This window comes from Gymnoscopelus braueri (genome assembly GCF_963280865.1).
Source record: "Gymnoscopelus braueri genome assembly, chromosome: 22".
NCBI lineage: Eukaryota > Metazoa > Chordata > Actinopteri > Myctophiformes > Myctophidae > Gymnoscopelus > Gymnoscopelus braueri.
The window spans coordinates 13,696,427-13,719,555 of record NC_137624.1 but is presented as its reverse complement, the minus strand read 5'-3'; the positions used below and the strand labels follow the sequence as shown (position 1 = coordinate 13,719,555).

Here is a 23,129-nt window from a genome sequence, read left to right as displayed (position 1 = left end):
GTTGGATCTCCTTTCTCATAACCCAGTAACTTTGTATTGTGATTTGTATTGTTTCTCTGCCGTACAAATAGAAAACAAATCCTTACACTCTTAGCAGAGCCTTTTTGTGCTCAAGTCTCTTCAATGACTGAGGATGTTCATAGCTTATTACTGGTCCTCTTCTGGTGACTATTTAACATCTCTTAAGGCTTTCCTCTAAACTCATCTAGCTCTGTTATTTCATCTGTGGGATATGGTGTCTGCCGAAGTGCCGATCACACGTGTCCGAGTCTCGACAGTATTATTATTTTGTGCACCTGCCCTGCACCTGCAGCTCGTTGCACACGTAAGTCTCAAAGTGTAATTCTGAAGGGTCTTATTGTTCACATGGTTCTCCTTTGGTGGAGAGAGCTGTAGGTTCTTTTTTTTTTTTACAATCAAATCTTAAGTCTCTCTTTTCAATACCCTTTCTCCATAACGTTCCCGGCGGTGAAGTCTTTAGAGCTGGAAAAGAGAAAGAAATGCCATTAAGATCTGAAGAGAGACTGAGCTTGCTCTGTGAAGATCTTATGAAGGGAGAGAGACCAGTAGAGGGAGCCACCAGGTCACATGACCACTGAGGTGAATGTGCATGTGGGGCGAGAAAGGAAAACAGGAACAATCTGTTCGAGACTCCCGCTCTCGCTCTCTCTTTCTCTCTATCTCACTCACACACACACACGCACGCACACACACACACACACACACACACACACACACATACTCTCACATGCAGACACACGCACACACTCCCTCTCTTTCTCTTACCCACACTCTCCTTCTCAATGGAGGCCATGAGAAGACAGCAGGTATGATGTTTGCTACAGGAACACATTTAGCACAGGAAAACATGTGCTAGGCTTTACTGATTACCCTTGATTGGTTCTGAATGGACCTCTGAGGAGATACTCATGCTTGGGTTTTGGTCTTTTTATTCAGCCATTTCTTTCTCCAAACATGAATATTTCAGTTTTAAGCTGTGATGTGTCTTCTAGTGAGATGTTTTTCTTTTTTTTAGTTTGCACTAAAAGGTGGTAGACAGTGTGTGCTGCTTGATCAACCCACACACGTCACGAACACACACACACACTGATCACAGTCCTTTTCCTCCTGAGCTCTTGGTGAATTCGAGGATATATTGTTGCTGTTGCAGGTACAGTAGCCGTGGCTACTGCTCTGCTCCAAAGGCTGGGGGTAGGAAGACAGCAAACAGTGCTGTGTCATTGGTCAGAGGCTCAGTGGTTTCAAGCCAGCGCCTTGGATCCTGTTGTTGGAGAGCTCTTCATCGTTATCACAGCTTTTGTGGAGAACTGTGTTGAGAGTAATCACTGACTGACAAGGCAACTTATTTCATTTGTGATGTTGGAGGAGCAGCCTGACTTCATGGAGATCAGGAGCAAGGGTATTTACGTTCCTGGCAGATGTTTTAGGCTCAGACCATACATGTCTCTGTTTTTACTGTCTGTGTCTGTGTCTCTGTCTGTGTCTCTGTCTCTCCTCTCTCTCTGTCTGTCTCTCCTCTCTCTCTGTCTCTCCTCTTTCTCTCCTGTCTCTCTCTATCCCTCTCTGTCTGTCTCTGTCTCTCTGTCTGTCTCTGTCTCTGTGTCTCTCTCTCTCTGCCCACCTTATGTTACTTCCAACTATCCCTCATGGGCAGTCTAATGAGATCTCATGGGGCATGATGGACAACCTAGACCCGGCCATACAGTACAATCAGGGACATACTTGAGCAGACACACACACACACACACACACACACACACACACACACACACACACACACACACACACACACACACACACACACACACACACACACAGGAAACAACAGCTGATTAAAAGACCCAAAGATACAAGTTGTCCTGTGGAATGGCATGATCTATCATGCTGCGCAAAGATACAAATGTCCTCAGTTTGTGCGGTTATTAATCAACTGATCAACTAATCCATTGATCTGTTCCTTACCTTCTTGGTTGGGTTAATACAAAGTAAGAAATATAGTCAGGTATTGAGATTTTAAACAATAAATAAAAAAAGAGAGATTGTTTCCTGTATATGCATGCAGTGGTGGTGGCCTTTTGTGTGTCGTGGCTTCCTGCTCTTTGTGTGGGCTGTTGGCACCCTTGAGCTGTCAGTCACACAAAAAAGAACTGATTGTGTAATGTGCTCCTGCTCGCAAAGGTAGTCTCAAGGTGGATCCATTTTTCCCGGCATAGCTATGCAGTCGTTGTGAACGTTTGTGTTTACTTGAAGGCCGTGACAGGCACCATATTCTCTTCACGTTGTAGGGTTCCAGAGTGCACTGGTTCAGAAATAGCCCAAGCGGGTAAGATTTTGTAATGAGCTGTATTTTCAGCTACAGGGCTATAGTGACATCAGCACCATAAATAAACATATTTATTTTTAGAATAATTAACCTTTTTAATTTAATCAGTTTATTCAGATTTGAAGAGTCATTGCTTGTTCAGTCATTGTTGAAGCTTCAATGTTTTTGTTTTTGAAGGACATTGATAATTATTTTTTGTTGTATTATTAATGTGCAGATTCATTAATGAGAACTCAGAATTCAGGCATAGGTATATCACTCCTTTCAGCAGTTCCCTAGAATGCTGCCCCTACTACCTTCACCATCTAGTGGAAAGCTGCTGCAATGGGCATGCTGTGTCAGTAAACAGTCTGGTTACAAAATGGCGGAGATCTGCAGACAGCTTTCTCTTTCTCCCCTCCCCCTCCCTTTTCTTTCTCTAACGTGTGGTTTCCTTTTCCGTCCACTAGGGGGACATCTGAGGACAGTGTTTCCTCTTGCATTCCTAAAATTCATAAAAGAAAACTAAAGGGTTCTTCTCTCTGCCCTTCACATGTGGTGTCTGCATTCCTCCAGATGTTTCACCATAGAGGCTTTAGATGTTGTCCTTGATGTTCTCTGGAAAGAACTCACACTGTTGTTCTGGTCACAGAGTCTGTCCTCACTGGCCCTCACAGTAATCAGCTTAATGTTGCTGCTTCAGTCTCTAAGTAAGATCCAAAAAATCATTCAGGTTGTTTATGTTTGGTCTATCTAAATGATCCTGCTGTTCTGTTCAGAGTTACTAGTCCTACATTTAGAACATTCATTCTCTCACTAGCTGCAGCTCATTCTGTGCATTTCATTGTTGAAGGCATCGAGGAGAGACTTCTTTGTCTGCTCCCTCGCTGAAGCCCTTTTGTTAACAGGCAACCACATGCAAACTAGTGTTCCTGCCTCCAGTAGGCCTTTTGATCATGGGCTATAGTTAGAGAAATACGGTCTTATCTGCTTTAGATTAATCGTGCTTGACATTCTCTGGTGATTTGATTGAGAGACTGTGGGGAAAGTATCTCCCTTGATGAAAATAACATGGAATTCTGTTCATGTTAAGGGTGAGGCCTAATTGGCTACATGTGGATTATAGAGCTGACGCATAGTCTGTAGGTCTATCTTCTCTCTGTTATCCCCTAAAGACCCAGAGAATGAGGTGACTACACAGGCACTGGCTGTGCTGACGTTGAAGGACAAACTGACGTGAATCCAATAATATCCTCTTCCTTTTTAGCTTTTGATTTGGCAAGCTGCCACTGTGTTATGGTTTTGGAAGTGACAAAGAGTAGATGTGAAAGAGTTAAAACTTCTCTGAAAATGAAAGCAAAGTGGATGAGATAGAGATGCTCTCTGTAAGTCATTTCCTGGGTAGAGATATAGATGGGCCTCTGTTGTCGCCTGCTTCAGAGCAGATATTTCCCCAATGCTTTTAGAGGCAGTCAGGTGTCGTCTGCTGCAACTGCTAAGTGGCCAGCAGGCTTGCCTGGTGCGTGGGTTGGCAGGTTAGGGGTGAGGAAGAAATTAAATGGCTGCTTATATCTAACCTTTATGTTTTACCATCACTTATAATACTTCTACAATACGTTATGATATTTGGCAGATATTTGTACAGCCCTATCTTGTTATGGTTCAGTTTGTCCCTGAAGCAGCTATAGTATAACTATGAAATCTGCCCTGTGCTCTTGGCAGAACTACCGTACCACTGACATGAGTGTTATTGTGCACTTCTCCCCATGATATCGTGTACATAAAGCATAATCATCACCACCTAGAATATTGTCTCGACTCCTATGTGCCTCATCGATTGCTGATTGATCCAGAATTCCACGACAGGGGGGCTATTTACTGGTTTTACAGATTTATTTTTGAACAGCCTCTACTGCTGAGATGTATGGGTGCTATCTTTTGAAGCTACAGAATGGACATGCTGTTTAGCTGGAGCTTAGCCTAATAAGTGTCAAAGATAATTCAATTGGTTTTCCCTCATACCGTCTGTTTTAAATTTTCTTAATTTCTTTATTTTTGCATTTGAACAACATTTTATGCTCTCAAAATGATTGCACCCCCCACACCCATGCATTTCAAAGAGGTTGTTTGGTTTTATGTATATTAATATATCACTAATATACTATTCCCATATTTTTCCTGAACTGTATTCTTTTCATCAGCCTCCTGGCCTGGCCAAGGATAGCGTGGGTAAAGGAGAGCCCACAGGGAAAGAAGGAATGGATTCTCCTAACAATGGAGAAGAGAGAGGTGATACATTTAAATATTTGTCTTAACTCATTGAGTGCCATTAACGTGTTTCACGTGTTTTACCGCTATGGTGCAACGTGCCATTAACATGTTTCATGTGTTTAAAAAAAAAACAAAAAAAAAAACAAGATATCATTAACTGAAGATTTGCAGCTCCATCCACTCCTTGTTTAACTTATAACTGAAAAAGGCTGTATCTCGCTTCCTAAGTACTTTTTTTTTACTTTGAAAAAAAATAAAATAATAATAATCGTACTGTCCAGAAATAGCCAGAAATAATTCTGGCACTCAGTGAGTTAATAATGTTTTTTTTATTTGTTCTGTAAAATTCACAGTTATGTTTTAATTTTGAATGGTTTCCATTTGATGTTTCAAATATTTTTATTTTTTACAGACAGAGACAAGGAGGCTGCAACCAGGCTTGGTCCTCCGTCTGGAAGTGACGCAACACTAAATGGGACCTATGAGGGCACAGAATACAGTAGTAGACATAGGAGCCCGAAGCACAGCCTTTCAGAGGACAGCAAAATGTTATTGTCGGTCAATGAGAATGGAATGTTGGGGAGAGAAGTGCCGCATGGTTCTGTTACCGGAAGCAATGGATTAATCCTCGGCAAGCAGCAGGAGAGTGGTTCTGTGACGGTATCGGGGTTAGGGGTTACCCCTCAGAGTACTACCTGGTTACCCCTATTACCCCCCACAATGATGGGACATATGGTCAAAATTGTACCATCCTCAGCATCTGGTCATGGCCCGAGTTCGGGTGCACTAAGGACAGACACCAGTGCTGGAACCACTTTTGGACAAGGGGCGCCAGAGACAGATAGTAAAAATGGCATAGCCCCATCTCATTCTCCTGTACCATTCATTACAACAAACCGAGCACGCAAGACCATGTCCAGGCCTGCTGTCAGCCTGGCACAAAAGGTAACCAATAGCCAACGACACATAAGTTGGATGGGAATTATCTAAAAGTCAGTGGAGGGGGTTTCAGAGGAGATTGCATAGTAACACATAAAGGCTGGATCATAAAGGCTTTTGGTTCTTGTCGTTTGCAGCTTCTGAACAGGGAACTAAGAGAAGCAAGCGGCGCAAAAGTGGAGAGTCCCGTTACGCCCCAGGAGGAGGACGCCCCGCAGCCGACCGCCACGCAGAACCAGCTACCTCAGAGCCCAGCGGAAACGCCAGATTCAGCTCCAGCAACTTCATCGGGCTCACCACCAGCAGCCTCAGCTTCAGCCGTGGTTCCAGCCCCAAGGCCAGCCCCAGCCAAGCTCCAGCTAGGTTAGACTGCACTGGACCCAGTGATGAGAACGTGCATGACATTAAACTGGCAAAGGCCAGCGATTGTATTCTTGTGTTTTGAGGTTATCTATACATGGGTACGGAACATTTGCACCACTCACTCGCCGCTCACGAAATTATTATTTCTTGTTCCCCCCAGTCTCTCTCTCAGGAGTCATGCCATCTCGTAAAAAGAAGAGGAAGATGGGAACCTACAGCTTTGTCCCCAAGAAGAAAGCCAAAGTTCTACGGCAGCGAACCGTGCTGGAGATGTTTCAGCAGCTGCAACGCACGGCGGAGAACCAACAGGTCTTTGCCCTTCCCATTTAAATATTGAGATAATAATGATTAGATTTTTTTTTGGCCTCTTGGAAAACACCTCAAACTCTCCTTAAGGAAAAAAAGAACGAAATCACTTTTTGTTGGGTAGCTACAGATTTTGTCTCTGTAGAAGTGATGCAGCAGAGCCATAATCTAATAACTGATGTGGAAACACAAATGACATATTGGCAGATTTAGCACACATGCAACACACCCAGGGACAATGGAACATGCAGTTAATAAAGGACAGCGCCATACACAACGATAGACCAAAGATGAGATGTTACGACATACTGTCTATACTTCCAGAATTTGATCTCTGTGCATTTAGCCATCGTGGCTCATGGTACCCACCCTGTAACCCAAACTGTTATGAAGTGTCAGTCAGTTTACTGAGAAATACCTTTACTCAGTCTACAGCGTGGCTGTCCTGGCTGATAGGACTGAGCTAATTCCCATTGTCTGACTAAGTGTAATAACCTTACAACTGATTCCTTACAAATTCATTACATTTAGATTTTAAGATTGTGTAGTGTGCGCAGATGTTTTACAGATCATGCGTTTTACAACTTAAGCCCTGTATACGTTGTATATATATGAATAGCGAAAATAGACGATCTACAAGCTCACAACGCGACGCAATGCAACGCGGTGTCAGCTTGTCGATCTGCTATTTTTGCTAAAGATGCCAGTTTGAAAGTGGTGAATAATCTCCATTCCTTTCTCTTTCTCATTTCACACATCATTAGCCCAAACAGCTGGCTAATGTGAACGGGGAGCGAGTAGAAAATGAGTCTGAGGAGGACGAGTCGGAGGACGGAGACGAGTCGGACGAAGAGGAGGAGCAACCCCGCAGAGATGGAAGTGTCAGCGTCACCCAGGAAACGAGCTCGTCTGAACCCGCCTCGCAGGTTGGAACAAAAGACTGTTTATTTTGGTATTGGCCTTGTTACGGTATATTGGCCTTTTCTTTTACTTTGTGTAGCATTTCTGCTGTATTGGGACGGGGCATTGAAGAGAGATGTGGGGACAATGAGTGCAGAGAGGATGACTGACCTTCAGTATTAAATCCACTCGATATACATATACTTCATTGAATGGAGTCCCCAAAGACATTTATTTTTTAAACATTTAGCCTGCAATGACATCTCCAACATAGGAAGTTATCTGAAAGTTATCTGGTGAAGCGACCAGTGTGCTCTGTAATAATTGCTTGTTATCACATAACCAGCCTTTATTTGCTCTGGGTCAGGGGAGTGCTAAAAGGACACGGGAGGTGATAACTGATATGCGCCCTAAGGCCATATCAGCCCTAGAGCTGATATGGCTCCATATATATATATATATATATATATATATATATATATATATATATATATATATATATATATATATATATATATATATATATATATATATATAATCACTGAATAGTGATAAAACCACCGCTCATCTGCCAGTAGACTTGGGTGAGTTGCTGGAGCCAAAAGGAAACCAAATGAACAATAAAAGGCAGCCTCCACACACTCAAAACTGTGCAAAATCAGATTTTTGTATTTTTTATGTAGAAAGCTTTCGGTCATAGACCTTCCTCAGGCCTCATTATAACATCACTGAAAAAAGCTAATGTTACATCTGACTCTTGCTTGCTATTGGAATTCAATATGGGACATTGTTCTATCCAAATAACAGTGTCAACTGTCACCTAATCCAGTGGGGCCCATGCCAGTGGCAGTTAGCATACATCACTAAAAGGGCTTGTCGTGACTGAGTAGGTGGACCGTGGTAGTGTTTTACAATCGTTCATGATGTAACATGCATCATTTTTTACTAATATCAGCCTGCATGACACCCATTTTCACAAGGGCAATCCTTGTGAAACATCAGTTTGCAATTATTTATTTGCACTGCAGTCGTATAATATTTTGCTTCATATGACGATGAATGGCTATGATTATTTTTACATTCACCAGTCTGATGATGGTGCAGTTCTTTGCCTTGCTTTAGAGAAGAGCAAGTAAGCTACATACGTATACCAGGAATTTGTCCTATTCGTCTACCCATCCTAACTATTAGGAGCAGTGGGCAGCTATTGAACAACAACTGGGGAGAAGTTGGGTTCAGTGTCTTCCTCGAGGTCACTTCAACACTAAGTTAGGAGGACCAAACCGGGGACCTTCCCATTCTCAGATGGCTGCTTTGCTTATTGAGCCACTGAAATGGTAGCAAGTTTACCCAAGTCTGGAGTTGCGATAGCCAGAAAGCCCACACCTAGTTGGTAGAGATTGAATAAAATGTGTTAATTCTATCTCCACAAACTACTTTGTGGCTTTCTGTAGGTGATTGAACATCAATGCAAAGCACATTGACCATTTGTCTTGATGCCACTTACAGTATTTCATACAATTGTGGAGATGTGGCACACCTTTGGTGGGTCGTTGTGGAAACACGCACCTTATGCAATCTGCTTTTAAGTCTATATCATTCAAAAAGCACTTTCAGGACCATTTGAGTATACCTTAAAGTATGACACAAAGTAAACATACTTTTTAAAATTTCTCCTCCAAGGTGGACAGACTTTTTCATGGTTGTTCATCTGGATGCTGTTTTGGGTGAACGAGAGGATGAGGCAGGGTTCCTGTGATGTGTTAGTGTTGGTGATGAGGTTTGTTGTTGTCTGTGGTGCAGCTGGGGGAAGAGCAGGAGTCTGAGGAGTCTGCAGAAGATGAAGGTGAAGAAGAGGGCACAGAGTCAGACCTGGTAAGATCAGCCAATCATCATGTCAAGGTTTCATTTCTGGGACTGAGCTGTGGGAGTGCATGCTATGTTAACAATGTCTCTGGAAATGTGTCTTTCCTGTTGGAAGTTGCAGTGTGTGGGTTCCATTTCACTTACTACTTTGATCTTAGTACCTATGCACAATATCCAGATACTTTCTAAACTAATTATCCAATATATCAAGGCTAAAACAGCAAGTCACACCTCGAGAGACACTCACATAGACAAAACATGAAACTGCACAATGCACAGTCATTGATTCTTTGTAAAACCAGGAAATGCCAACCTGTGGAGGTTCCATTGTAGTTGAAAATCTATCTTGTTCTCTGCAAGGAAGCGTGTAAAACATATTTGATCGTATCAGTGAATCTCTAACTTATGCCAGCATTGTCTCTATAAAGCAGTTTTGTTCATAGAACAGAAACCTTAAAAGATCCCTATGGGCATGTATCCAAAGGTGACAACAACCCCAGACAGTCACTCCCACACAACACTAGCCAAAACACCCACATGGGAGCATGTTGAAAATGGATGCACTCCTCAGCTCCGCTTGCACATGTGACATGGCTGTGTAATGATGAAAAAAAATCAAAATGATGCATCCGAATATTAAAATTGTGTTTGAATAGCAGCCTATTGAAGAAACATACAAATATTTGGGGCCAGGTAGGATTAGATTACACTTTATTTGACCCAGAGGGAGATTTCTGAAAACAAATCCCCTCAGGGACATTAAACTCGAATCTAATCTAATTCGGGGGCCAGCCCTACAAATTGCCTTCTGTCCATCAGTCAAATTCACTTTGGTAATTACAAATTCACTTGTTCACCTTTTTAGAGCTCTGAATCCAGTATGAAGAGGAAATTGAAAAAGAAAACAAAGGGAGACAACGCCTGGCTTAGGCCGTCCAGGAAACGGAAAAGGAAGATAAAAGTCAAGTCAGGTAATGGTACATTCCCTCAACACTACGCTTCCACAGTAATTTACACTGTAAAACATCAGTGTTAATTTAACCCTGAGAGAGTAGAAGTGTAACCAAATGGACCGGTTAGGGTAAACTAAGGACGGCAAACGTCACTCTACATGCATCGATTAGTGAATGGTTCAGCACCACCACCAAAGGACAGCGACCCACTGTGATCAAGCAGCATGCTTTTTTTTAAATACGGGAATAAAATGACCCAAAGCAGCATGCAGAGCCGGTTGAACCACCGATCCGACCGATATGCCCATATATTCGGGCCATTCGGGGGGTGGCCCGAATGGCCGACGTATTCCGTTCAAGCCTTCTTGATTTATTACAGATTTCCACGGGAATGCTAACGTAAAACTCCATATACGGATATGGCTGACTTATCGTGACATCAGTGAAATGCCGCGTGCATCCAGTCAAGCACTATATAAAGGGTGGCCGGTTACCCTGAATATACCACTACCCCTAACACTATAACCTTCGAGATCATCGACCAGCTCTCACCAGGAGAAAGTCCAGCAACTCCTGTACGAACCAGGATATTTGGCCTTACAACCCAAATACCTCTGCATGGTACATGGCTCTTTAGATCCATATTCATTCTTAATCACCAGGGTTCACATCTCGGTTAAGTTCTTACACAACTTAGACAACCAGTCACCTTTCCTTTGAGTAGTATTTTATATGATCTTTGATATGCTAAGTGGGAAGTTGTTGGATCAGTGGATCTCCAAAGAATATATCGATTAAACCACAAACCCGATATACGGAGTACCCTGGTGTCTATAATAATATGACATCATAGTTCTGACTTCATAGACTGACCTGGACTCCATATTGCCTGACACAGAACTCCATATATTGCCATAAAAGGGACACAGAAAGACGGATACAGAAATATCCATGTATGGGCATAAAAGGGACATATGATACAGTGAATGTATAAAACAATTTAATTTCCTTTTTATGCAAATGTCATTACTGATTTTGGAAGTTTAGTTTGGTTGATAATCTCACACAAGTCCAGCCTTGCGATTTTATGTGTGCAATATTGACCCTTTCACTCCCTCAGAGACTCCAGTTGAACCCCAGGAGGGTCCAGTTCAGGCTCCAGCTGAACCAAGTACAGAGTGCACAAAGATCTCCCCAGTGTCAGACAACCCCATGGCCCAAGAACCCACGGTTTCGTCACAAAAGACAGGTGAGAGCTACAATGGCTTCATAGAATTCTCATGGTGTGTTTTGCCATAAAATACTGTGAAATGCCACTGCTCAAATACTAGGAATTGATTCTGCAGTGGTTGGAGGTTGTCAAGTGGGCCATTGATTAAGTGGTAGAAATGTGCTGGAGGGGGGCTGGTTCAAGTCCTGGGTAAAGTTCAAAGTTGCAGCTTTTAAATGAACACGTTTATTCTGTGCTGTAGGGCTACAACTATCGATTATTTTCTTAGCGATTATAGATGCAGATCTACAAGTTGAGTTTGTAGAGCAGCTATTTTCACTATTTTAGATTTTTTTAGAACTTATTTTTTAAGAAAAAATTGTCCAAAAAGGGATCGATTACTAATCGATTATCCTATATTAAAATTGGCTAATGGGAGGACCGACCGGCGGACCGCGTCATCACGCTCATATCACTATGACTCAGCCATAACCGTATAAGGAGTTCACAGTGCAGCTATGCCCAAATATGGAATGTGTTGTCTAACCTCGATGTGTCGTCATGGCATCAGGCGCAAACAAATCAGTCACTTTATATGGGCACTAAAAGGGGCATGCCCATATATGGGCATGGGACAAAGACTGAGATCTCCATATATGGGTATATCGGTCGGATCGGCGGTGCAACGTAGGTGTGAGGGCCAGTCCTTTTTAAATGATCGATTATCAATGAACCAATCAAATCAATTGGTTTGATTAACTGTGCAGGTGAGTCTACTGGACCAGCGGTGCAGGAGGACCTGGCCCAGGAGCTCCCGCTCTGCAGCTGTCGCATGGAGACGCCCAAGAGCCGAGAGATCCTCATCCTGGCAGACAGGAAGTGCATGGCTACGGAGAGTGTGGACGGACTGCTGAACCGCTGCCAGGGGGCCGTGCTGAAGCACGAGATGATGCGTCCCTCCAACTCTGTCCAGCTGCTGGTTCTGTGCGAGGACCACCGCAATGGCATGGTGAAGCACCAATGCTGCCCAGGCTGTGGCTTCTTCTGTAGGGCTGTGAGTGGATCAACTCTTCTACATATATTAACCACTTGAACACTATGCTTGGTTGACCGGAGTCCTAGTGACCTTTTGTGTTTTCGCTCTACGTTTTAAATAGCTTGTAGATCGGCTATTGAAATTAAAATGCTTTCCTTCATGATCAGTGGACAACGCACATACAATATTGATATTGTTTTAATATTGTAATACCGTGACATAAGCCTTATATCTACCTATACATTGGGATAGTTAACTCTCGCCGCTTCCGACGCCACACTCATTCCATTGTTTCGGACTAAACACAACAACAACATATCACATGTCACCACAACACTAGCCACAACGTGCGCAATGAATTCACGGGTGGCGTAGGCTACTTCTCATTGCTCACCACACATTTGCCTCCTCGCAGCACATTTAATTCAACTCACCACATTACGACCACAGCGGACGGGGAAACACTTTAGCACCGTTTACCGTGAGCACCGGCGAGCGAAACCGAAGCACCCCGAGCCAACACGACGCGGCCGCCATTGAAATCTCTCCATCTCCACAACAACAACAACACACACGACCACTTCGCTTCAACCCGCGCCGTTGCTTTCACTTTGCTCATGTCTCTATCCCACCACACTCACGCTAATATGTCCTTCATTTTCCTCCCAAACAATACATTATTAGTTACCCGCGCCAGCGCCTACACGCTGATTATTATCGTCACAATATTGGTATTTGGTAAAAAATATTTATTGTGATGTTTGATTTAGTACATATCGCCCAGCCCTGACATACAGTACAACAAATAATAATCTAAAGTTTAAATGTAATCCTAAATAATTTATGTACACAAATTGCTGCACTTACAGGGGGTGATCAATCCTGTGTATCCTTCTGAATAAGTCCACATGCAGGAAATAGAGTATGGGTGCAGGACTTACCATGCTTTCAGTCATTTATTTATTTTACAGCGGGGGAATTAACACCTTATGGTTAAAAACTTTGGCTGTTACTGATTTACCAAAAAGGTGTTCCTCAAGATAGATAAATATTGTTGTAATTCATATGAAAAGAGATTAACTGAAAGAGAGTATAGTAAAGGGGTAAGAGTCGTTCACACTAAGCACTATAATAACTATATTGTTCGCCATTGTATTTTTTTATAGTTGGTGTGAACTCTGCCATCCACTTCACTTAAAAAACGATTTTTAAAACTCTATTTTTATAGTTATCGTTATAGTGCTCAGTGTGAACGGCCCTGAAGTATATAAACCCTTATGTTTTACACGTAGCCAAGATACAGGTAATTTGCAGTGGCTCTTACAGTGATTTACGCCTGGTCATTGCTTTCCCATAGGGAACCTTCATGGAGTGCCAACCCGACGTCAGCATCTCTCACCGATTCCATCTCGCTTGTGCCTCGGTGCTGAGAGGCCAGAGCTTCTGTCCCCACTGTGGAGAGGAGGCAGGCAGAGCCAAGGAGGTCACCATCGCCAACGCCGACACCACCTCCACGGTGCCCCTGACACACACAGAGGGGCCGGCCACGCCTGGCGCACTGGAGGGCAGGGCAGACTGTGACACCACCACTGGCAGGTAGGACTTTGTAGAAATTGTACCTGACGTCATACAAATAATTGCAATTAATGATTTCATTGTTGATTTCAAAAATATTTTTTTGTGCCTTTTTTAGGCTTTGTAAACTTAAATTGAACAGGGCAGATGTGACGATAATATACAAAGCCTATTACTGAAATATACAAAGAAATGGCTGACAATTACCAATGTTAAAAATGTGTAATATTTACTATGGCCAAAACATGCCATATAAAGTCAGGGTTGCCAGATCTGCTTATTATAATTTCCCAGCAAGATTTTATTTGAAAATAGCCGATCTACAAGCTCACAACGCGTCGCATCATGTGAGCTTGTAGATCTGCTATTTTCAAATAGCTGATGTACATGTTAAAGTACTCATGTGGCCCATAGTCGCTTCTTTTGGGCTGGTTTTCCTAGACCTGGTTGCTTGTTTCTCGCACAGAATCTGGCAACACTGTATACAGTACTTAATAAGTTTGTACTTTCAAACATGTCCTCTTTATTTATTTGCAGTACATCTCATGTAGCTGTAAGTGGCGAGCTGGGTGGCAGGGCAGACAGCTCTCTGCCCAGCTGTTCTGGACAGGGGCTCGATACCTCTGCGATTCCTGGAGCGTTCATGATAGCTGCACCTCTGGCTGTGATGGGGGAGGCTCCTGTAATCCTCCAAGGACCACCTAAAGAAACCCTGGACAGTATTCTTCTGGCCCTCGATACAGAGAAGTAAGTCTCATCTCTAAAGTATCACGTGATTTTGCATCAAACTACACACTGCCTTGATCGTTGATTTTCATTTTGTTCTCTAATTAGACCCAAGAAACTGCGCTTCCATCCCAAGCAGCTTTACATCTCAGCCAAACAAGGGGAGCTCAAGAAAGTCGTGCTGATGCTAGGTGCGTTAACTCCCTCTGGTGGTTGCAATTGGCTATTACAAATGTCTCACTCTGCACATTGTCTAGTTTGTCTTTTAACCCATTGAGGCCTGAGGTTCCGATTCTGCAAAAATGTCTTCTAAATCCTAACGGTTTTCTGAAAAATGTATGTTTCTATATCAGTGGTTCTCAAACTTTTTCATGTCAAGGACCCCCAAAAATGATATGAATTTGGCCGCCGGCCCCCAGAAGCAAATATTTGAGTTAATGTTTGCTTTAAAAGAATATATATTTTCAAAGATTTGCACACATTTTCACGATTTTTCAAAAATAGCAGATATACAAGCTCGTAGCGCGGCACTCTGTGCCGTGCTACGAGCTTGTATATCTGCTATTTTTGAATAGCCAAAGTGTAAAACAATGCTTTTTAGCTCAAATGAAAAAGTGACGCAGATGCGTTCCCGGTCTCAATGGGTTAATGGAAAATGTGTCTTTATTCCAGTGGAAGGAATAGACCCCAACTTCAAGATGGAGATGCAGAATAAACGCACACCGCTCCATGCTGCAGCCGAGACGGGCCACCAAGAGATCTGTCACATGCTCATACAAGTAAGTCACCGATGTGTTTTCCGGATCCAAGTATGCAACTCTCTGTTCTTGTGAGTGTGAGTGAGTGGGGAGTCCTGCACCTAGTACTGAATGTCATACAATATCACTTGATTTTAATAGGTGGTTAAATATAGCCCTTTTCTCAAAAAACAACTTAGTAGTGGAGCTGTGAAGTGATTGTGAAACTATTGTATTGAGGCTGTGTGTACTTATGCGTGTCCCTCTGTCTGCAATGACTTAACCACATGAACCCCAGCGTCCATGTTCTAGGCATGTCATAATAGGCAAATGTAACAAAGTGCATGCTAATGTGGGTTCTGCTCAACACACGAGACAGACAGGTGAAGTTACTCACCTGTGCTTTATTTGGCCACACACTGTTCACACACATAAAACTCAGTAGTAACTGAAACATAGAAATAGGGGTTCGGCAGCTACTCAAACTATTACATTTATAGATCATTCATTTTAATGCCGTAGCAGCGGTCCGTAGCAGATCTGAGCTTGTAGATCGCTATTTTTGCCTGATACTGCTTTACGACCAAGTATAAAATAGAGCTTAAGTGTTTAATCATATTAATCAGTTGTAAAAAATCGATTAACTTATTTTTTCATGTTGGGTCGCTTCTCGATTGTAAACAATATTATTATTGCTGAGAAAATAATGGATAGTTGCATGCCTGTATAGAAGGCCTGCAACATGGATAGTTGGTACGCCCTTGAGCCCAGCTGTGCTGGGTCTGCGGCTTGCCATGTGTTTTGCATAGTCTTCAACTCTGCACCCCTTTTTAGACAGCTCTCTCAGATAACGTCTTACGTGTGTGTGTGTGGGTGGGTTCCACCCATCTTCACTCGCTGACCGTACAAATCACAATTACTGCGTTGTCTGGTTGAGGACTATGGATTGCCCTGTGATCATTTGTCTTGTTTATTTTTGTACAGAAATTCTTAAATTCATGTTAAGAAGCTAATGTTTCATGACAAAACGCCCCTAGAAATGTCTGGGGAAAACTGTAAAAGAAGCCCAGCAATGACATTCATGCTTTGATGCCTTTGCTATACATAAGTACATAAGTATTAATAGCCCATGTTTGCGGTGTGGCCCATTCAGGCTGGTGCCAACTTGAATATGTGTGACGATGACCAGCGCACACCACTGATGGAGGCCTGTGAGAACAACCACATAGACACAGCCCGCTACCTGTTGAGAGCTGGAGCCAGCTCCAGACACAGGGTAAGGACTTTAAATTCAATGTCCAACAGCTAAATTGATTAATTCACAATTAAAGGTAGGGTAAGTGATTTTCTTTGGTTAAAATAAGTGTTAAATAGCTCTATATTTTGATTGTACTCATTGCTATAGAGTGAGAGAATACAGTGCTTTAACCTTTTTTTAACACAAAACTTTGTGTTTTAACCCAAAAATGTCACTTACCCTACCTTAAGTTTTAGTTTTGGTTTTGGTTTCAAGTCAGCCAGAGTAATTTTGAACAATTAGTCAATTACACTGAAGTCTGTGTATTTATTAATAAACATTTGTTGAGGTTTCATGTGACTTGTTTTCTTTTCCTCAGGATGTAGAGGGGTTCACGTGTCTCCACCTAGCGGCAAAGTCTGGTCATTACGACATTGTTGAGTACCTTCTCTCTGGACTGGTAGACATCAACTGTCAGGTTAGTATAGTACTGCTTCTCCACGGCTCTGTCAGTGACTCATACCGTGATCACTGCTGTGTCCTGTCGTAATGGAAAAAATGCTAATCGCCAAAGGACCAACTTTTGATTTTGACAGAAGATGATTACAAATTGCAATATATAATCTCCATTCGCCAATTACAGTAGCTTTGAAGGAATTTAACATTTGTACAGATAATTGACTCTTTTTTTCTTGAACTTTTTGAACCTTCTTTTATTCATTCTTGCGGAATGAATTTTTGTAATCTTTAGGCTTTTTATCGTGTTATGTCATCAAAGAATTGATCTACTTTGATCGGCTTGATTCTTGTTTAGGATGATGGTGGCTGGACGGCTATGATCTGGGCTACAGAATACAAGCACGTGGACCAGGTGAAGCTGCTTCTGTCTAAAGGGGCCGACATCAGCATCAGGGACAAGGTGAGGTTCTTGATTATATCACATGCACAGTTGACGATGCCATTCAGCTAGAGGGCGAGGCGTGCGCTCTAACACCATTTGTTGTAATATTCTACCAGTTGTTAACCATCATGTTCAGAGCTTTTCTCCCAGTGCATCCATTTACAAATGCTTGTGTGAAGTCACTGACCCATCCTTTGGTGCGTTCGAAAATACAGCACTGAGCGCACTGGCCAATACAAACTAATAGGCGAGTGTGCTCCGGTGCGTAATTTTCGAACGCGCCCCTTGTCTTATAGTCCTATATCATAACCGGTAAGTGATAGGTATTATGACAACAGTTAACCATCCTTGCGTGTGTCACCACTCAACTCTGTTGTTTTTAAATGTGCTCTATAAATAAAGTTGCATTGGATTATAGTCCTACAGTATAATAGCCAGGAAGTGATAGATATTGTCACGACACCAAGGCTAGGTAAAAAGGAAAGAACCGAAACGTCACTTTCTTGGTCCGGCAATTCCGACGGGCATATATATCAGGCACTGGGAGGTAAAACTGGAGCCGGAAGTTGGATGGAATATATTGAAGTGGACAAGCTTTTGAATAAACACTATCTTTGGATCTTTGTTAAATAATCAGTTCTGTTTCTTTTTATTTATTTATGTGCACTCTATATAATTTTGTTGAGGTATCTGAATAGCACAGATTAAGTTTCTGACTTTTTATGACATGCCCATAATAGGAATGCTATAGGGTTCAAGTGGTTAATATGTGCTATTCCTCTTGTCACTTCTTCAGGAGGAGAACATTTGCCTTCACTGGGCAGCGTTCAGTGGCAGTGTTGACATCGCAAAGTTGCTCCTGGATGCACATTGTGACCATCAAGCTGTCAACGTCCACGGTGACTCCCCTCTTCACATCGCTGCACGAGAGAATAGGGTGGAGTGTGTCCTGTGAGTACTGGATATACACACACACACACACACACACACACACACACACACACACACACACAGTATTGTATATGTGGTTAATAGTGTTGAGCATTATGTAATGTGTTTTGTAAATTGCATTGTATTTCTTAAGCTGCCTAAACTAAATTCTGGTAAATCACTGAGTGTAAACCTTGGTAATGTCGGTATGTCTTGGCGTGTTATAATTAGCAATTTAGTCATTTAGGAAATGTAGGCATTTACAACAACTGAGTGCTTCAAAGAAACTAGGACACCAGGTAAACGGGTCGTTTTAAGTGCGGGGTTTCTCTTTCCCAGGCTCTTCTTGTCTCAAGGTTCGGACGTCAACCTGAAGAATCGAGAGGGAGAGACCCCTCCAGACTGCTGTAACCACACTTCCAAAGTCTGGGCCATCTTGCAAGCTAACAGGAGGGAAAGAGAAGCCAAAAACCTCTCGTCCCCTAAGAATGCCGAAATAATCCTTCACAGGTCAGTTTTATGTTTAACTGACAAGAGTGTGTGTTTAGAGAAACAAGAAGTTGAGGCTAGAATGGCTATGCGAATACAAGCCTTCGCTCGGTATCGGACCGGGGATTATCTCACATAATTGTGATTCAGGCGATTATGTAATAATTGTGACTGGACTACCCATATAATCAGTAGTTCCTTCTTCTAAATCAGTAGTTCACACTTTTCAAGACTTTTTTTTTTTTTTTTTTAAATAGCAGATGTACAAGCTTGCAGCGCTGCACGAAGTGAACTTCTATATCTGCTATTTTTGAATAGTCAACACTAAAATCTAAAGTGACACAGATGCTTTCCCGGTTTTAATGGGGAAAGTAATCAAACAGCAATAATGCAATAACAGTAATGAATTAAGTTTATAATAGAGCAACAGAGCAATGACAAACAGGTGTCATTCAAGGAGATAAACATCTGCTGTGCTTGGTAAAACTATTGCATGACCCCCTTGTCCATTTCCGTTTACAGAGACATAGCTCGGGGGCACGAGAGGGTTCCAATTCCCTGTGTCAACTCTGTGGACAGTGACCGTTATCCTGACAACTATAAATACGTCCCTGAGTGTTGTGTCACTTCCCCCATGAATATTGATAGGAACATCACGCACTTACAGGTGAGACAAGCAGGACACCATGGGCATTCCATCAGAATGGTGTCCAAGGGACAATTTTGTCTTGTTGTTATTGGTGGGGAAATCAACAGAGTATTGCCTTTAATGGAGAGTAAATCTAAATCAATGCTAATACTTATTTTATAGTCTCTCGTAAAATAACTATGTGCTGAAAAGATCTTACAATGAAGTATAAATCAGGTTTATAATACATACAGTAGCAGCGTAATAACCGCTTTCCTTCTTTAACTTTGGCCCACAGTACTGTGTGTGTGAAGAAAACTGCTCAGCTAGTGTCTGCATGTGTGGACAACTAAGTCTACGATGTTGGTATGACAAGGTAAGGCTGAATTATTGAAAAGAATATCACTATTTCAACTGTTGTGCAGTGTCGGTTTTGAGGAGATCAGATCAGTGCAAGTATATGAGTAAATTAATGCATTTGTATACAAGACAATATATACAGTAAATAAGAAAAAGAGGTTGCGCATCAACAATGGGTTTTCTCAGTGGAGTGCTAAACCCAAAATCCAGTATACATACAGTATCAAAAAAATGAATTAAAAAAAATCCAAAAGGGTAGCACATCCAAAAATTTCAATTAAATGGAGGACAAATTACTCACATTTCCACTTTTTTTATTGGCACACCAATAAAATGAACGCTTACGCGTTTCGGCTATGAGCCTTCCTCAGAGACAATATATACAGTGTCTATTAAATCACGTGAGAAGCACTGCCTGGATCAATATTTGCCTAGCTGATATATCGTCTATGTTCTGTGTGTGAAGTATAAATCCAGCTTAAATAAGTTGTAGAAGAGCTACTTTACTTGTTTGTTTATTTAGATGAGATACTGCACATTAATGAACATTCAATTCATGTATTCAACTGAACATGATCTCATGTAAACATGCCAGATTTAACTAGAAGCCACTTTCCATCCACGGTACAATACAATAATAGCATAACAAATACAGAGAACATACAACTGCCTATTTAAGCCTAACTAAAAACCTACATACCTACTGCTGTGGGCAACACAGTTCAAGGTGAAAATTTACACACACACACACACACACCTTTTTTAAATGTCTGTCTTTTGTTATTTGACCATCAGGGAGGGCGTTTGCTACCGGAGTTCTACCTTGAAGACCCTCCCTTCATCTTTGAGTGTAACCATGCCTGTTCCTGTTGGAGGGGCTGTAAGAACCGTGTAGTACAAAATGGACTAAGGTACTAAAATTGCATTTCAACTGCATCATGATGTGGTACTTTATGGAATCTAAAGATCAACCTCTTCTTCTGGCTCCAAATCTTGCTTGCCGTCATCTAATTCGGAACCAGATGTCATGTCACCAGCATGATGATAATCTTCTGTATTCTACTGCTGTGATCTTTGAACCTGTATTCTGTCGTAAGCCTTGAATACACTTAGTGTGGCGCACACACTTGCCGGCGAGCAAGGATTATACACCACAAACTACACAATGACATTTGTCCAGATTACAGACACAAAAATGAACCCACATTTGCTAATAATAATCATTACGGTTCCAACTGGTCCGATGCTCCATCAGGAAGTGACAGATTGTCGTAATTTGTGCAGATCTTTAATATCAGTCGCCATGGCCAAATATGGGTTATGATCGGGATTTCAATCTTCATGTGTGTCGGCATTGGCAAAGACTCGGATACGTTGACATCTGTTGTTTGTTTTTGAGTTTGAAAAACAACTTCTAATGATAATCGTCATACTCCAGGACCAGACTTCAGCTCTTCAAGACCAATAAGAAGGGCTGGGGTGTTCGGGCAATGCAAGACATACCCCAATGGACCTTTGTATGCGAGTAAGTACCAATTATCTATTCATTGTTAAATTCAAGCCTAGTCACAGAAAACAGTTTATTCTGGGAGACAGATTCCTGGGCAGTGTTTGAGCAGTGTTCTGTCCAGCACTAGTCCTCCCTATAGCATCCCTGCTCTCTGATGACCATGGCGAATTAAGGGAAATCGCCACGGACAGATACGGAGCTGACACTGTCATTTCCCTTACGGACATTTAATTAGAAGTTGCAAAGAAACATTAAGTGAATTGTTTTATGTTGTTTCTTGAGAAGTCTAATACAGGCACTCATGATGCAGATTAAATGATTTGTTGAACTGAAATGAACAGTCTCTTCTCTATGAGACAAGAAAACTGAAAAATCACTGTTCCACTCATTTCAACAATTGTTGATTGGTGATTGCATTACTTAACCACTTTAACCCAAGTTGTAGGCCTGTTGATAAGTCTCATTTCTTTGCATAGGTATGTGGGGGAGATCATCTCGGAGGCAGAAGCAAAAATGAGGGAAAATGATACCTACATTTTCAGCTTGGATTCCAAGGTATGTTAATAACACCAGTACCAGTTTCAGCCACATCAGCACTGCTTCAATAGAGGTGTTGTGTGTGTTTTCTCGGTTTTTAAATGATATAAACACAACCACAAAGCACCCATGAGAGTAAAGCCTGACTTATACTTGGTTGCGTGGGGCCATTGCACAGCAAAAATAGCCGATCTACTCATTGTGGTTGTATACCTCCACCAACCAGTAGCCATTTAGATCTGTGTCTTTACAGACTCATAATATACAGTATATAATGAATGAAGACTTTAATGAACGTGTTTTGTGATGTCACAGTGACCTTGACCTTTGACCTTTTACCACCTTGACCACCTAATCAGTTCATCCTTGAGTCCACTTGGATGATATCTCAAAAATGAGATATCATCTTCACAATGTAGGGACAGACATGAGATCACCTTGACTTTGATCAACTACTTATCAGTTGAGCGTCTATTATTTTGATCTTGTCTTTTTATTGTTTTTATAATTTTTTTATTATTTGAGGTATTCGTTTTGTACAACTCTGCTCTCCGCTGTGTTTGGATGGTTTATTTCATTTGAGCCTTCATCTTCTTTCCCCTCTCAGTTGGAAGACTCGTACTGCGTTGACGCCCGTTTCTATGGCAACATCAGCCGGTTCATTAACCACATGTGCGAGCCCAACTTGTTTCCTTGTCGAGTGTTCACAACTCACCAGGACCTGCGGTTCCCACACATTGCTTTGTTTACCTGCACAAACATTAAGGCTGGAGAGGAGCTTGGGTACGTTTGTGATTTGTTTTTCCTGTTGTTTTTAAACCCAAAATAATTGTCTTTCAATGATAACTACTGTACATGTATGAATATGTCAGCCTTTAGACCAAAAGCTTTTATAGTAGTTATATTTGGGGCATGAGACTTGCATGGGCAAGGCATAAAGGACCATGCAGATTTTGACTCGATTAAGAACAGCAAACTTTAAGTCACTGGTCCTCAAAGTGGGGTCCGGGGACCTCCAGGAGTCCTTAAGGGGGATCCAGGGGTCCCCAGCAAAATGAGGAAAAAAATTGCCCATCTACAAGCTCACAGTGCATCGCAATGCATTGTTAGCTGGTATATCTGTTATTTTGGAAAAATGTTGTCAAATCTTCTCTTATCCCTGGCACAAAATAAATGGATAGGTGGATACCTTTATTGATCCCGCAGGGGAATTTCAGTCGCCCAGGGGCAGCACAGCAGTTAAGAGTTACAGAGTTAGGAAGTCATTAAAGAAAGTACTGTCATATACAGCAATACAAAGGCAAGAAAAACAATAAGAAATGGGGGTCCGCG

General features: G+C 42.0%; 1 protein-coding gene across 1 annotated transcript in view; it reads left to right on the top strand.

Annotated features, from left to right (window-relative positions):
* Positions 1 to 23,129, top strand: part of LOC308078735 (histone-lysine N-methyltransferase EHMT1-like) — a 34,999-nt gene that overhangs the window by 10,694 nt on the left and 1,176 nt on the right. Inside the window, exons 2-25 of the mRNA XM_080420048.1 lie at positions 4,525 to 4,612; positions 5,007 to 5,539; positions 5,671 to 5,896; positions 6,057 to 6,205; positions 6,967 to 7,128; positions 8,906 to 8,977; positions 9,834 to 9,939; positions 11,042 to 11,170; positions 11,899 to 12,185; positions 13,525 to 13,763; positions 14,280 to 14,489; positions 14,577 to 14,659; positions 15,141 to 15,247; positions 16,359 to 16,481; positions 16,822 to 16,920; positions 17,257 to 17,361; positions 18,140 to 18,294; positions 18,613 to 18,783; positions 19,285 to 19,429; positions 19,689 to 19,766; positions 20,546 to 20,661; positions 21,189 to 21,275; positions 21,737 to 21,815; positions 22,405 to 22,580. Of these exons, the coding sequence (XP_080276174.1) occupies positions 4,525 to 4,612; positions 5,007 to 5,539; positions 5,671 to 5,896; positions 6,057 to 6,205; positions 6,967 to 7,128; positions 8,906 to 8,977; positions 9,834 to 9,939; positions 11,042 to 11,170; positions 11,899 to 12,185; positions 13,525 to 13,763; positions 14,280 to 14,489; positions 14,577 to 14,659; positions 15,141 to 15,247; positions 16,359 to 16,481; positions 16,822 to 16,920; positions 17,257 to 17,361; positions 18,140 to 18,294; positions 18,613 to 18,783; positions 19,285 to 19,429; positions 19,689 to 19,766; positions 20,546 to 20,661; positions 21,189 to 21,275; positions 21,737 to 21,815; positions 22,405 to 22,580 (3,725 nt within the window). The remainder of the gene's footprint in view (positions 1 to 4,524; positions 4,613 to 5,006; positions 5,540 to 5,670; positions 5,897 to 6,056; positions 6,206 to 6,966; positions 7,129 to 8,905; positions 8,978 to 9,833; positions 9,940 to 11,041; positions 11,171 to 11,898; positions 12,186 to 13,524; positions 13,764 to 14,279; positions 14,490 to 14,576; positions 14,660 to 15,140; positions 15,248 to 16,358; positions 16,482 to 16,821; positions 16,921 to 17,256; positions 17,362 to 18,139; positions 18,295 to 18,612; positions 18,784 to 19,284; positions 19,430 to 19,688; positions 19,767 to 20,545; positions 20,662 to 21,188; positions 21,276 to 21,736; positions 21,816 to 22,404; positions 22,581 to 23,129) is intronic.